The 14,332-nt window shown below is 39.6% G+C and overlaps 1 protein-coding gene across 1 annotated transcript; it reads left to right on the top strand.

The window, feature by feature from the left end:
* Positions 1 to 1,456: 1,456 nt before the first annotated feature.
* Positions 1,457 to 10,972, top strand: LOC102784356 (poly(A) polymerase type 3-like). The gene is made up of 18 exons (XM_087851938.1): positions 1,457 to 1,552; positions 1,800 to 1,961; positions 2,084 to 2,150; positions 2,247 to 2,328; positions 2,495 to 2,604; positions 2,688 to 2,741; positions 2,839 to 2,953; positions 3,059 to 3,148; positions 3,504 to 3,642; positions 3,769 to 3,841; positions 3,942 to 4,062; positions 4,257 to 4,341; positions 6,504 to 6,557; positions 6,726 to 6,845; positions 6,938 to 7,038; positions 7,114 to 7,343; positions 7,908 to 8,005; positions 10,907 to 10,972. Exons 1-18 carry the CDS (start codon positions 1,545 to 1,547, stop codon positions 10,917 to 10,919), a joined length of 1,722 nt encoding a protein of 573 aa, XP_087708064.1. The 5' UTR covers positions 1,457 to 1,544; the 3' UTR covers positions 10,920 to 10,972.
* The last annotated feature ends 3,360 nt before the right edge of the window (positions 10,973 to 14,332 follow it).

Genomic DNA, 14,332 nt, shown 5'->3' with positions numbered 1-14,332 from the left:
TGTTCATTCCTAATCTGCAGTAATCTCATTTTACTGTTTACATCCTCCAGAACTACATATGTTTGTATATAATATATGCATAATGTAGGTATATGCATGTATAAGCCCATATATTTTCACAGACACACAAATACACATGTTAGTATATTAATTGGTTATTTAAATATTTTTGCACCATGTGAGGGAGTATAGGTGCAATTTTGTTACGCTTGAATAATGAAAATAAAGACTTGAATCTTGAACGGTGGGAAGGAAAAAGCTCCAGCAGAACTCGGCCCAGGGAGGGAGAGCCCTCTGTCATGACCGGGTGGGGGTGAGTGGAAAGAGAAAAGAAAAAAATAGAGAGCGAGTACGGGGTAAAGTTTTGAGTCTAATCCTAAAACCAGAGAGAGTGTTTGTCTCCTGAATCCACACTGGAAGCTGGTTTCATATGAGTATGGTAGCAGAAATCCCTTTCAGATATTCTCTTTAATACATGATGGGGTCTAATTAGGATTTTGTAGGTAAGGAGAAGAAAATTTAAATTTAATTTTGGATTTAACAGGGAGCAAACGGAGAGAAGTCAGTATAGGAGAAATATGTCTTTCTTGTCCCTGTCAGAGCTCTCGCTGTAGTGTTTTGTACTACCTGGAGGCTTTGGGGGCTTTTTAGAGCAACCTTATAATAATGAAGCACAATAACTAACAATTAATTCATTAATTCAGACTTATTGCATAAGTTATATGCATAGTTAAACACTTAATGATATTCAAAACAATGCACTTCGTTTGAAATAAAGTAATATTTTAATGTAATATCACAGGTAATAGATAAATATTTTGCTTATATTTAAATATCAAATTCAAATATTTTATATTGAGACAAAACTAATACCTAGCTACTCTGACTGCGCCAATATTAATTTAAAGTGGACATGATCCACACATATTAATTGTAATCTTCCCCTTTCAGTGCAGCTAGCCAAATAATAAATACTGCATTAGCAATAAAGTGACAGCCTATCCTTTATTTATTTATTTAATTTATTTAATTCATTTATTTATTTTAACAAAAACAATTTGTTGCAGCCAGGGGTAATAAAAATGAATTCTCTTAGGCTGTTTTTATTTATAACAGCCTTCTTTTCCACTCAGTAACCGGTTCTGTTATTAGTTAGCTTAGCTAATAACTAATGTTACTCCATAAGCAGCAACCCAGTGAGGTCACTTTCTGTACTGACACAAGAGGGCGCTGTTCCAAAAACTTTAGGTTTGTACGCTTATTTCTTAAATCCAGCTTCACGGACAGAGTTAAATTATTACTGTTTATCTATTACAGTGTTTTTAGTGTAAATTACCCTTGATACTTGTCGTGTTTCATGTGCACTTTAATGCAGCTTTAAAAGCATACATACCTGGGGCTCACGTCACGTGTCACTGTTCCTCTGCGGCTCACCTTCATTGCTGAACATGGAACGTTCAAGGAGCTTGTTATTATTAGCGCTGTTTTGATTTGAGAAAGCAAGCAAGCAAGATATACCTGACTGTAAGGAAACAAGTGCAACAATGTTTCAGTAAGTACTTGCGTCCCCTTTTTCTTGCTGCTTTTTCAGCAATTTAGCTAGCTAAAACACATCATTGCTATCCGGTCTTTGTTATGGTTACGGATTTGTTATGGGATTAATAGGAATCATATTTAAAATTTCGTAACAAAATAGTTGGCGCAAGTACATTTTATGCATATTGTTAGTTTTTTCATAATGTTATTTGTTTTTAAGGTTTCCCATTAGTGCACTAGCATTTTCCTTTTACTCCAAACAGGAGCCAAGCTCCCACGTGGTCAGACATGCCAAGGACCTATGGGCTCACTGGTCCAATCAGCGAGGATCTACCTGAAGAGGACAACTTGATCCAGACCAGAAAACTGTTAGACACTATGAAATCCTACAATGTATATGAAAACAACTTAGAATTGGAGCACAGGTACATATTTTTTCCAGCCCTGTTTAATGTTGCATCACCTTGAGAAAGAGTCAGAGCAAGCAGTTGACTGCATAGCACCCTTCACTTCAGAGAAATTTCAAAATGCTCTGTTTCATCTGCAGAGAAAGGGTTGTTAAAAGACTGGAGTCCCTCTTTAGGGATTGGCTCAAAGAAATGTGCATAGAAATGGTAAGAATTTAGCAATCTGGCATTTCTTTTAAAAAGAATCTCCAAATCTGAAAAACAAAGAGTTTATTTTGATAGGTGATGTCATTTGATTTTTAGAATGTACCTAAAGTGGTTACAGAAAAAGTTGGAGGCAAGATCTTCCCATTTGGCTCGTATCATCTGGGAGTTCACTCAAAGGGTAATTACCCAGACATTATTTAATGTTGTTGTGCAATTAAACGTTGCATGTCTTTGTGATTATACGGCATCTTTCAGTGCTAACTTTCTGTGAGAACACGGTGAAAGGACAGTAGTTAGCTCTTTCCCTGGCTTTGCTTTTATCTGAAATAGTGCCATTTTGACAGGTGCTGATATTGATGCTCTGTGTGTTGGACCTGGATTCCTTGAGAGAAAAGCCTTCTTCACCTCCTTCTTTGCAAAGCTGAAAGCTCAGAAGGAGGTCAAAGACATACAGGTCAGTCACATCACCGAGTCACTGTACAAAAGTTGAATGACATTTTGCTATTTTGTGCAAGCTGACGGTATCATTGTCCTCAGGCGATTGAAGAGGCTTACGTCCCGGTCATCACACTGTCCTGGGAAGGGATACAGGTAATTTGTTTAGAGAGCAAATTTTTTAATAATGCAGGATGATTCAGTGTTTTTGTATCTGTCTTAATCATGTTTTTGTGTTTGTCTTACTTAAAAGATTGACTTAGTGTTCGCTCTGCTGTCTCAGAGGAGCGTTCCTGATAACCTTGACCTCCTCAATAACAGCATAGTGAAGAACGTTGTAGATGCACGCTGTGTCAGAAGTTTCAATGGTAAGTGTCAGATTAAAAATTGGTAATTAAATTGCTAATTAGCAATTAACACCCTTAAAAAATAAATAAATAAAACAAAATTCGACTTTTATTTCTTGTCTTTAGGCTACAGAGTTACAGAAGAGATTCTCAGGCTGGTACCCAATGTTCTCAACTTTAGGGTTGCTTTGAGAGCCATCAAACTATGGGCCAAACGTGAGTCGGACTTTCAACTCGCAAGATAATTACACATTTATATTCATATTGTTAAGCCATGTTGGCATTTTATTCAAGCACGCGCCTTACATTCTGAAATAAAAAATGTAGACCTTGAGTAGTTTACCTCCTGACACATCTGTTAGTATTTTGACATAGTCTTCTGTCCACAGGCCAAAACATAAGTCATGATTTATTGTTTAGCGACTCAGTGACTAGTACCTGTTCAAGTACCAATTTGAGTATTAGGAAGCAGCAGCAATGCAAACTATAAAAGTCTTATCAGATACCTAAAGGGTGCTTTGAGATAATAAATAGATGCTGAAGTCTAATGTTCTCTGTTGTTTCCCTTCAGAGCGTAACATTTACTCCAACAAGCTGGGCTTCTTGGGCGGTGTATCGTGGGCCATAATGGTAGCCAGGATTTGTCAGGTGTACCCAAATGCTACCGCTTCTACCCTGGTGATAAAATTCTTCAAGATCTTCTCCATGTGGTGACTTGTCTCACTTTTTCCCCATTTCATTGATGAAAAAACGCCCAATTATTTTTAAATTGCAGTGTCAACACCCAATGCAAACAAGGATCAGCTGCTGTGAAACTCTCATATGTTTTGTCTCAGGGTGTGGCCGATCCCAATCCGCCTGATGGAAGTAGAAAAATGCAACTACAACCTTCCTTTTTGGGATACCAAGGTATGCCCAGCTACAAAAAAATCTGGTGGAGTCACCACCAGACGTTTAATAAATGAACATTTTCAAAAAGCACAAGTAAAACGTGCTTCTGCATTTCCAGGTCAATCGACGTGACCGCTGTCACCTAATGCCCATCATCACCCCGGCGTACCCGCAGCAGAACACCTCAGTCAACGTTTCTCGGTCCACGTTTGCCATCTTGAATGAGGAGATTGATCGAGGTTAGAGATTATAAGCACCATAAATACAAGCGTAATTGAACAGTCTTTGAACCTTTCTGTTTGCTCCAATGTGAAGAAACTGTTCACTGAGTTGAGTTGGACTGTTCGGACTGTTTCACTCACAACATCGGGGATGTTCCTCTGTAAGCAAAGCGAGGGACTCTAACCACTTTTATTTCCTTCCTCATCCACAGGTCACGCCATCTGCCTGGAAATAGAGCAGAAAAAAGCAAAGTGGTCTGAACTCTTTGAACAAACGGACTTTTTCAAAAAGTACCAGTATGTATTAAGACATGTAAAGATGAAAATCGACATTGCCACACACAGAACACAACTGTCTTCCCCAGTTTCCTTATATTGTACCACACATCGATGTTTTGCACTCGTGTCTTCTGATTGTTCATTTGTACTTTGACAAAGAAAAGAGCGTTGTATTTGATGATGTTTGACTTTTTAAATTGTAATATTAATAAATTAAATGAAATTAACAGCTATTTACATTTTAGTATTGTAGTGGCAATTCCTTTTGTTTGACAAACCAAAGATCCCACAATTAAAAGTCCACAAGCCACTGCTGCACCGAGATACTATTTTGTACGCAGGCAAAAGAAGCATGCTGGTCCTACACCAGTCTCTTTATTTATAGAAACAAAAATGGCCCTACAGCTCTTACTGACTAATTTAACAAAGTAACATCAAACAAACATTGAAACAAAATATTAACCGACAAATAAACTCGTAAATAAATCCCAAAATATAAGTAAACTAACAACAAACTTTAACTAATTTCAAAATAATAAAAAACAAGAACAAATAGCTCCAACAAGTATCTTTACTGTATATAAAGGGCAAAATAAGAATGTTTTGTGCACACATTGTAATCTTACTCTATGTGCTGTGTAAATTTAAAGTGGGTGGTTAAGCCGGGCTGTCTTACGTTATTCTTTTTGGAAAATGTCTGGGATGCCGACTGTACAATGAGTGTACAGAAAATGCACTGCTGTTATTCAATTAATATACAGGAAACCTGATTGGTTAAATGTAAAAAGTGGATCAGCTTTAGCGTTCAGTGAAGTCTGTTTGAGTCATTTATAGGAAGCGGTTTTTGTGGGGATTTTAAATGATTTGTTTGCTTTCTAAACTCTTGGTTTGCTGCTTCAGACATACATTTGCATAATGGTGGAGTGAGTGGTGGGTTTGTTGAACAGATTTTTCTGTTTTCTGTCCATGATTCAAATATAAACTGAAACCTGTTGGGGTATTTGTAGCAGTTTCTCGTTTATTCATCGCTATATGAGCTGTTGGACGGTTTGAGTCATTTTTGAGCTCCTGATATTCTCTGATTCTTTAATGCTTTCTCTAAACTCTTGTGGAATCTGTAGCTTCTGTCATTTCTGCTGCACTTACATCGTCCCGTCTGAATAAATTCACCGTGTGTTCTGATCTTCTGGGTTACTTAATAAAATGGCAAATAAAAGGTTAATGGTGTAGTCATGCTGCCCATGGGCAGCACGGTGGCACGGTGGTCAGCACTGTTGCCGCACAGCAAGAAGGTCCTGAGTTCAATTCCATCATCAGGCCGGGGTCTTTCTGTGTGGAGTTTGCATGTTCTCCCCGTGTTTGCGTGGGTTCCCTCCGGGTACTCCGGCTTCCTCCCACCGTCCAAAGACATGCAGCTTGTGGGGATAGGTTAATTGGATAATCCAAATTGCCACTAGGTGTGAATGTGAGTGCGAATGGTTATCTGTCCCTGTGTGTTGGCCCTGCGACAGACTGGCGACCTGTCCAGGGTGTACCCTGCCTCTCGCCCTATGACAGCTGGGATAGGCTCCAGCGCCCCCCGCGACCCTGAAAAGGATAAGCGGAAGCGAATGGATGGATGGATGGATGGTGTAGTCATCAGCTGTTGCTTTAACCTCCTAGGACCTGGCATCCACATATGTGGACATCACATTTTGGGTTATTTAGACCAAAAAACTCAATTTTGCTCTATAAGGGCCTGATATCCACTTACGAGGACATTATACTGCTACTGTTCTATCAAAATTTTAAACAAATATCCTCATATGTGGCTCTCATTTTTCTTAGAAACAAAAATCAGGTAAAAAAAAAAAAATCTGGTCATTCTTTGTTTTTACATTCATTGGGTCCCAATCAGCCCAAATATCAAAGAGAAATCAAAAATGCTGCCGTGGAAGAGTTCAGGTCTTAGGAGGTTAAAGTGTGGTTAGTTGCAAGGGCTACACCGAGTAAAGGGGAGATCATCGTCAGTATTCTGTCTGTTATGTGTACAGCGTTGTTACCCACTGTCCTGTTACACTGCCTGACTTGCTTTAAATATTGATTAGACAGTCAATCAGCTTCAAAAACAGGAAGCATGATTAATGTAAGATTCCAGCATGTGTGGAGCCTATCGCCATTGTTCTGTCTCGTGTTTCAAGGCACTTCGCTGTGTTGGAAGCATCTTATACTACAGAAGAGAAGCGTCTCGAATGGTGAGTACATAGCACAAAGCAAAACTGGAACATCTCATGACTTTGGGTATGAATCCTTCTTATGTGTTCCAGCACTTCTCTTAAAGGCTGAAAACTGTTTAATATTTCATTCCCGGCTGCTGTAGCGCCGTCCTCTTTCTGAAGACTCTGTGTTGTTCGCTCTGGCAGGGTTGGCCTCGTGGAGTCGAAAATCAGATTGCTGGTGTCAACTTTGGAGAGAAATGAGCTGGTCTCCTTGGCCCATGTTCACCCGCACGCCTTTCCTGGGCACAGAACAGCGAATAAAAAGTAAACACAAGCGATGTTCTGGTTACGTTTAAACCGTGTTTACGAGTAGCGTTGTCTTTGCTAACTCGTGCCTATTTTTCTGTCTGGTTTAGAGATGGACAGAGCACAACGTGGCTCATTGGACTTGTCTTAAATGTGAAAGAAAGATGTAGAATAAATCTAGAGCGCAGCTTCAAAACTTTCGCTAATATCAGTAAGTTTTTCTTTTTTTTTTAATCAGAAAAAAGTAATTCCTGAAATTATAAAATGCGTTTTTATTTTGTTGCAGTCAACAGCCTGGCCAGGAGCTCTAACATATATGATGAAGGGATGTCCTTATCAGTCGCATGCCTAAGGAGGGAAGACCTCATTTATGATCCACAGCAGAAAACTCTCCGAACCTCTGAAACTGAGCCGTCTTGTCTCGTCTCACCTGTCAGCGCTGACAAACAGGGCGCGACAAAGAGAGAACTACGCCATAGATCTGAGACGCCATCCAAAAAATTCAAAGATGACAAGGTTTGCTTAATCATCCATCCAAATTGCTTCTTGGATGTTAGATTGGTTTTCTTTTTTTTGTTTTGCTTTCTTAAGTGGTAAAAAAGTCAATTTTTTTAGGTTTTAAGGTGGATTAGACACTCATCCATGTCACTTACTAGAATCTGTAGTAGTATTGTACAGTACCTTAACCCAGGAGTGTCAAACTGACTTAAGCAAGTTGGCCTGACCAGTGAAACTACATGAAAACATTTAAAGGTTTTGGTAAATCACTGCTTAGTAAGTTAGTATCCTGTAATTGAGACTATGAAGTTTTAATTAATTCAGAGAGAATATTCTTGTACTTTGGTGTGGCGTGGATGGCAGGGGGTGAGGATCTTTATCAATAGGAAAAGCTTTAAAGGTTATGAAAATACTGTTACAAAATACTGGGCCTCATTGGAGTCTTTGAAGGGCTGATACTGGCCCCCGGGCCCTATGTTTGACACCCCTACATTAACATAAAGACATCAGACTCTTATCAGTTTTCTTAGACTGTCAGGAGATATTAATATGCTGTGAATAAGTCTGTTCCTTGTCTCTCAGAGTCTGCCCATCGACCGGCCTCACAACGTCCCTTCAGGCGGCCACGTCGCTGGACCTTCTGCATTTGCAAAACCCGCCGTCAGCCTTACAGCCCCCAGGTACAGAAGAACACGAATGAACAGAAACCTCTCCCCAGTTTCCCCCAGTTCATGTCTTCCATGTGCCAAAAATCACATAACATAGCTTTTGTGAGGTTCATGGAAGTCCTGTTGAAAGCTACACTTACAACATGAATTTCATCTCTTTACCACAAGAGGGCAATGAAGCCTTTCTACTCAACTGCAGTGAAGCAATGTGTGCACAGATCAACTTTTCAGACGCCAGTCAGTGGCTGCTAAAGAAAAAAAAATGCTGCAGATTAGAGTTATGGGAGCAGCTTTGGATCCAGTTATCTCTGCGAATATTCTGCACTTTGAGGAAGGAAATTAAAGAATCCGAATGCTTGCGTTTTTCACTTTAGTGTGTCGATTTGGAGACCAGATAATAGTAGTGAGGTGCTAATTAATACATTGGGGGTGGTGATCTATTATGTTGTGCATTTAAAAATAATTTATCGTTTCTTTTTTTCTTTTTTCCCGGAAGCCCTGCTCCCAGAGGAAAGTGTTTTGTCTGTTGACCTCTTCCAGCTCTTTGCTAAGTGGTGCTTTTAAGTCATCTGCTGTCTTTGATTAACTGCAATTAATGACAGGGACAAACAAACATCACTTATTATTGGGCTGTAATCTATGTGGATAAAGAGGCTAATAGGAACTATGCTTAAGAATTTAGTATTGCCAGAAAAAACAAAACAAAAAGAAGCTTTCAATTCCTCATAGGCTTAGGAGTTTCATACTTTCACTTGCATTGAGTAGATTTCCTCTCATTTCTACACCAAATGCGACATTTGCGGTGTTCAGCTGATGATATAAAACTGATTGATAGAGGGAGAAAAGGTGAGGCTGACCACTTTGTGACCATTTGAGAGCACAAAGTCTCCGTTGTGTGACAACATGTGTGATTTTTCTTTTCTTTTAAAGCTAGCTCAAAAAGGTACTTTTGTTCTTTTTGACATTTAGTCATAATGGATGTTGGAACGTTAATGGTATAATTTGTAATCGCTCAAGTAAAAATTGAACGGGATTAAAAACGGGCCGAGATTTTGATTTTTGCAAAAATACCACGAGCTGGCTCTTTTTCTCTTTACTGTCTTTTGTTGATATGCAATATGTATCATTTTGGGGGATGATTTGTGCCAGGCAAGACACTGAGATACTCATCCATAGGGAGCTGTCTCATAACATGGCCTAGTTAAAGGTTTTCTGTTGTTTGCATCCCAATCCGGTCAAAATTTCCCAAGATATGGCTTGTAAGAGTGTGTATGTTGTTGCTAAGGAACAGTTTTTTCTGCACTCTCAGTAGGTGGTCTCTTTATGAATATCATTACATATCCTTATTCAGGGGAGGCAAGGCATGTTTATTCTTTGCACACCGCGTTTATCACTGTTTTCGTGTTAAAATCTGCGAGGGCTCCGTGTGGCCACTGTTTACACCTTGATGTATTTCCTAATATCTACAATTGTGATCCAGACTAATCGCTGATGATCTGATGTGTTTTTAAATAGGTGTCTGATCTGACTGAAGTTAAAAGCCAGACTGTTTTTCCCTCACTTGCATTTGTCTGTAATTAATCAAGGACAACATTAGGACTCAATCCAGAGGTGTATCCACGGGAGGTCCAGTTTAAGGTCTGGGGCTCCCCTGTAGTTGTGGCCCTGCTTACTCCTGCCGTGTGCACTCTGTGTGGGGCTGAGGCTCAGGGCACGGCCCCCTGTCTTCCTGCTGGGCCTCCATCTGCTGCGGTGGTGGTTAGGTCCCCGGATTGATGGCAATACAATGATTTTATGACAAGTGTCGCAGTGAGTGACAGAGGGTCTCGTCCTAACCGGGCCTCCCGACGACCACGGCTCCCACATTTGTGGTCGGCTCTTTGCCAAGGCTAATGGGAGGAGTGATCCTCCTGCTGTGGAATGGGACTTGTAGTTTACAGCTGGCTGGTAATTCAGGACAAGGAGTAAATCTCTCCGGCTTCTGTCTCTTCTGGCACCAGCATGTTTTTTTTCTCAAATAGTAATCTTTGGTAAATATAAATAAATAAATAAATCATCTATTCTTAGAAACTAGCCTTCAGTGCTAACTTCTGATTGGTACATGAGTGTAGCTGCTCTTCTGCCAGAAAGACTAGCCCACTCTTTTGAGAGACTTTTGTTAAGCCTTCTAAACTGGTCTCTGAAGTTCCCCAGTTGACCCAGCAGCACTCCTTTCACACACCTGTCAACACGCTGTTTCTTTCCACTTTGGTGGGTCCAAGTTAAAAAGAAATTGTTTCCTTCATCTCCCACTACTCTCCTCCTTGCCCAAAAAACAGGATGATAAAAGCTAAGAAAGAGTTTCACATCTGAGCAACAGCAACAACGCTACTGTACCTTCAAAGGGGAAGATGCCACATTGTGAGATGACAGGGTATTGATATGAAAGTGTTGTCTCCTTCCTGGGAGAGATCAGAGGAGGCCTGGTAGATGTGTACTGTTATGTTGCTCTGAGTGATCTGACCAGTGTGGTGGAAGAGACGTGCCATTCACTGGGAAATGTGCCTGTGTCAGTTTTTCCCTGACAGGATCCAGCGGAATACTTCGGAATAAGCATCGGATTCTTTTTCTCTTTTGCTCTCTTTTAAAAAAAAAAGAAATCTTGGCTTGAGTTTGTTCTTAATCACTTTTTGGGGCTATAAATTACTTTTAATTTCTGGAAACTGACATTTCTGGGGAAGATAACACAGTTGATACCAATAATGAAGATTATTAATCTGTTACACACATTTTAGTCTTTACTTTGTGTACAAGACAAATCAAACTCCACGATTATTTGTTAAATCTTTATGATATCTGTTGTACTTGTGCAGGATTGTTCTGCAGGTGTTACAAGCTTGACCGCTAACTTAGTTCTGCCTGTTTCTCTTACAGGCAGACCACTTAATTGCCACCGGTTGGATCGCTTTCTGCTTGCAAAATAAATACATAAAAATGAAATACTCCATCTCCTTTATTTGCCTGATTTTTGTGTGTGTTAAGCCTATATCACATGTGTCGAACTCCAGGCCTCGAGGGCCGGTGTCCTGCAGGTTTTAGATGTGTCCTTGATCCAACACAGCTGATTTAAATGGCTAAATGACCTCCTCAACATGTCTTGAAGTTCTGCAGAGGCCTGGTAATGAACTAATCATTTATTCAGGTGTGTTGACCCAGGGTGAGATCCAAAACCTGCAGGACACCGGCCCTCGAGGCCTGGAGTCCGACACCCCTGGCCTATATTGTACTGAAACTATAGTGCTGTACACACATGCATCGCTACATGTAGAAGAAAAAAGCATGTAAGCACATAAATCAGCCCCACAAGCATGCAAGAGCTTCTGCTTTAGAAACTGAAGTGCTGCTTGTGCTAATTGACTGACTGACTTTTGACAGTTACAGGGCGGAAACCAAGGGAGGAACTGGCCTTTTGATGGTCACTTTAACAGCAACGGCACACACGCAACCTTCCTGACTGACAGCTTCGGTTAACTGAGTTACGCTGAGTTACAAAGTGGCAGAAAAATGACTTTATATTTGTGTTTGCTCAGTTAACTGAAGCTGTCAGTCAAGAGGTGGGGTTGTGTGCATATTAGTTCTTTGAAAGTGATCACTGATAAGAGGGTCAATCCCTCCTTGTCACAGCCCATCCCCACCACCAGGAACTGTCAGATCCACTTTAGCAGCAGTTACCTGTAAAAGCATACAAATCCACAAACTCTCGAACACCTGGTTGCTGCTTAATTCCACACCTGCACCTATTGAATTTGTGCACATACACTGGAATGCCTCAGCAAACAAACCTAAATAAGCAAAAACTTTTACACATGAAAAGCTTTCTAGTTTTAACAGTGTAGTTTTTTGGTTTTGTTCTGTGTTGCAGCATTTAAACGGTTACCTTCAGAAGACTTCACGATAGCAAGGATTCAGAAACTACACGATGTAAATGTAATGCCTTTTGGAAGCCCATTAAAGTTTGGACCAAAGCCACATTTTCAGCACCAAAGAAAGTAAATTAATGAAGTAATTAATACTTTATTTAAATGTGAACTCCCCAAAGTCTCAATATGCTTTACAAGAAGAAAATGAGCCCATAAAACACACCGATATCAATAACATATATTCTAAATTGATGCTAATCTTTGCTTTCCAGGTGCTGGTCACAGCGTGCCTCTAATTTATATGAGTCTGAGTCTTTTTTAGAAGAAAAATTCATGTCTGTCCTCTAAATGTCCCCAAGTAAGGAAATTATAGGACAAAATAGGAAACTTGGCTAAATTAAAGCTCAAAAACAGTGAAAGAGAAATAAAAGCATTTGGCTGTTTGTGTTTATGGATCGTAATTTCTGCATTAATGAGAGTAGATATCAGCTTAGTGATTCTGACAGTCAAAATATTGTCTGTTTGTAAAGTGTGACCTGCTTATGCTCCACAAATGAAAACAAGAGTGTTAATAATAGACTCATATCAGGATGTATCTAAATTATTCTGACAGTCGTCGGGAAATTATGGAATTGGAAAACTGTCCTAAAAAGCAAAGAAAACGCTCAGTGTCTGCTTTGCAGCAAAGGCTGACATATACGTCGGGACGAGTGACGATCTTTTAAATTAGTCACAGCCTGTGAACTTGTGTCAAGCAAAATTCTTGACAACAGGTGAAGTCAAACGCTCCATTCAGACCTCTTTCTGAAGTCTACTTATTACTGTTGACAATAAACAACTGTCATACGCTCCTCTAAACACTTTTCAGCCACATGTAAATGAGTGCAGCGTAAGACTTCATGTAAATATCTTGGTTTAAAAGGTGGCTTAGTTTTAATAACTTTAATTAATATTATTTAATATCATGTAAATGATTTCAGCAATTACTGTAACAGTATCAAAGAGGAACCCTGGCACTAAACACAATGGAATAGAATATAATTAGAATTGAATTCAACTTTATTGTCATTGTCACAGGTACAAGGCAACGAAATGCAGTTTGCATTCATCCAGAAAGTGCTTTAGCCGTGATACAGATATATTACAGAATATAGATCTATTATAGATACAATGTACACAGTATGAAGGTATGTTATGAATATGTACAAGCTATGAACAGGTTATATGTATGGTTATAAATACAAAAAGCTACAGCAGATTATAGATATAGAATTGCGAGTATTAATAAACAGTTTTAAAACTATAATTATTGTATTGTACAGTATGAATACAGCATTTACAGTAGTGCAGTCGAGATCAGTGAGATCCTACAGCGCCTCCCAGAGGGCAGGAGGGTGCATTGTTTGATTCAAGCTGAACTGTGTGCCACAGAAAACCCACAATGTAAATCTGTGCACTTCACCACATTTTTTAAAGCTGTCCAGTGGGCCAGACTGGAGTCTTTGCAGGGCTGATTCTGGACCCCAGGCCTTATGTTTGACACCCCTGATGTAAACCTTTTGTAAATAAACTTTTCTTATTGACAGAACAGTAGAAACAGTAGTCTCAAATATAGATATGCAGTTATAGGAGTGCTACTGTATGACTGCTCTTTCTAATGAAGGTTGAAAACGCTAAAAAGAATAAAAGAAAAGAGAAAAATGAGTAATGAGGTGGGTCTGTCACTCCCAACTCAGTCCTTCATTTAAAGGCACTTGTTAAACACCATTTTCTGATGTGTGTGTTTAATCTTGGGAAGCAGCGTGTTTTAACACAAACTACCATCTTTCCCTCAACCTAAACTAGTAGTTTTTGGTAACCTTTCCAAATAGTTCTCAATGGCTAAACCGTACCAGCAAGTGAAAGGGAAAATACCTACCACACTCAAAAAAGGCTCAGGAGTCACAGGTGCAAACGTGACACGAACCACAGCCTGGTGTTGGTTACACACCAAAGCCAGGAGACACCTTGTACTTTTGTCTCATTGGACGTTCTGGGATGACAATGTGTTAATTTTTACACCTTTTCACAGCACAAGTCTAGAAACACTGGTTGGTGTTTATACCTGTAACTGTAATTGGTTCAAATGACCATGTTTAAGCAAAGCTGAAACAAAATAATTTCAAAGCAACCACGCTTATAAAGATTTCCAGTAGAATGAAGCTCAAATGTGATGGCGGTCATAAAAAAACAACATAAAAAGATGTAAAGCTGTCAAGTACCTCCACTGGAGTTCAGTTGAGTTAATGGCACCTCTTTTGTCTCTGCAATGGGATAACTTTTCCGCCAAATTAAAGCAAACCCTATAGCCAAGTTTCCAGCAGGGCAACAAAGTGGTAACTGAAGTCAATGTCAAGCTCTGAAATGTGTAAGGAGAAAAAGTTAAGCTCAGAGCAAGGCG

The sequence above is a fragment of the Neolamprologus brichardi genome, chromosome 15, assembly GCF_056152115.1.
Source record: "Neolamprologus brichardi isolate AB-2024 chromosome 15, ASM5615211v1, whole genome shotgun sequence".
NCBI lineage: Eukaryota > Metazoa > Chordata > Actinopteri > Cichliformes > Cichlidae > Neolamprologus > Neolamprologus brichardi.
Note: the sequence above shows the minus strand (reverse complement) of the source record. Positions and strands in the feature narration are given on the sequence as shown.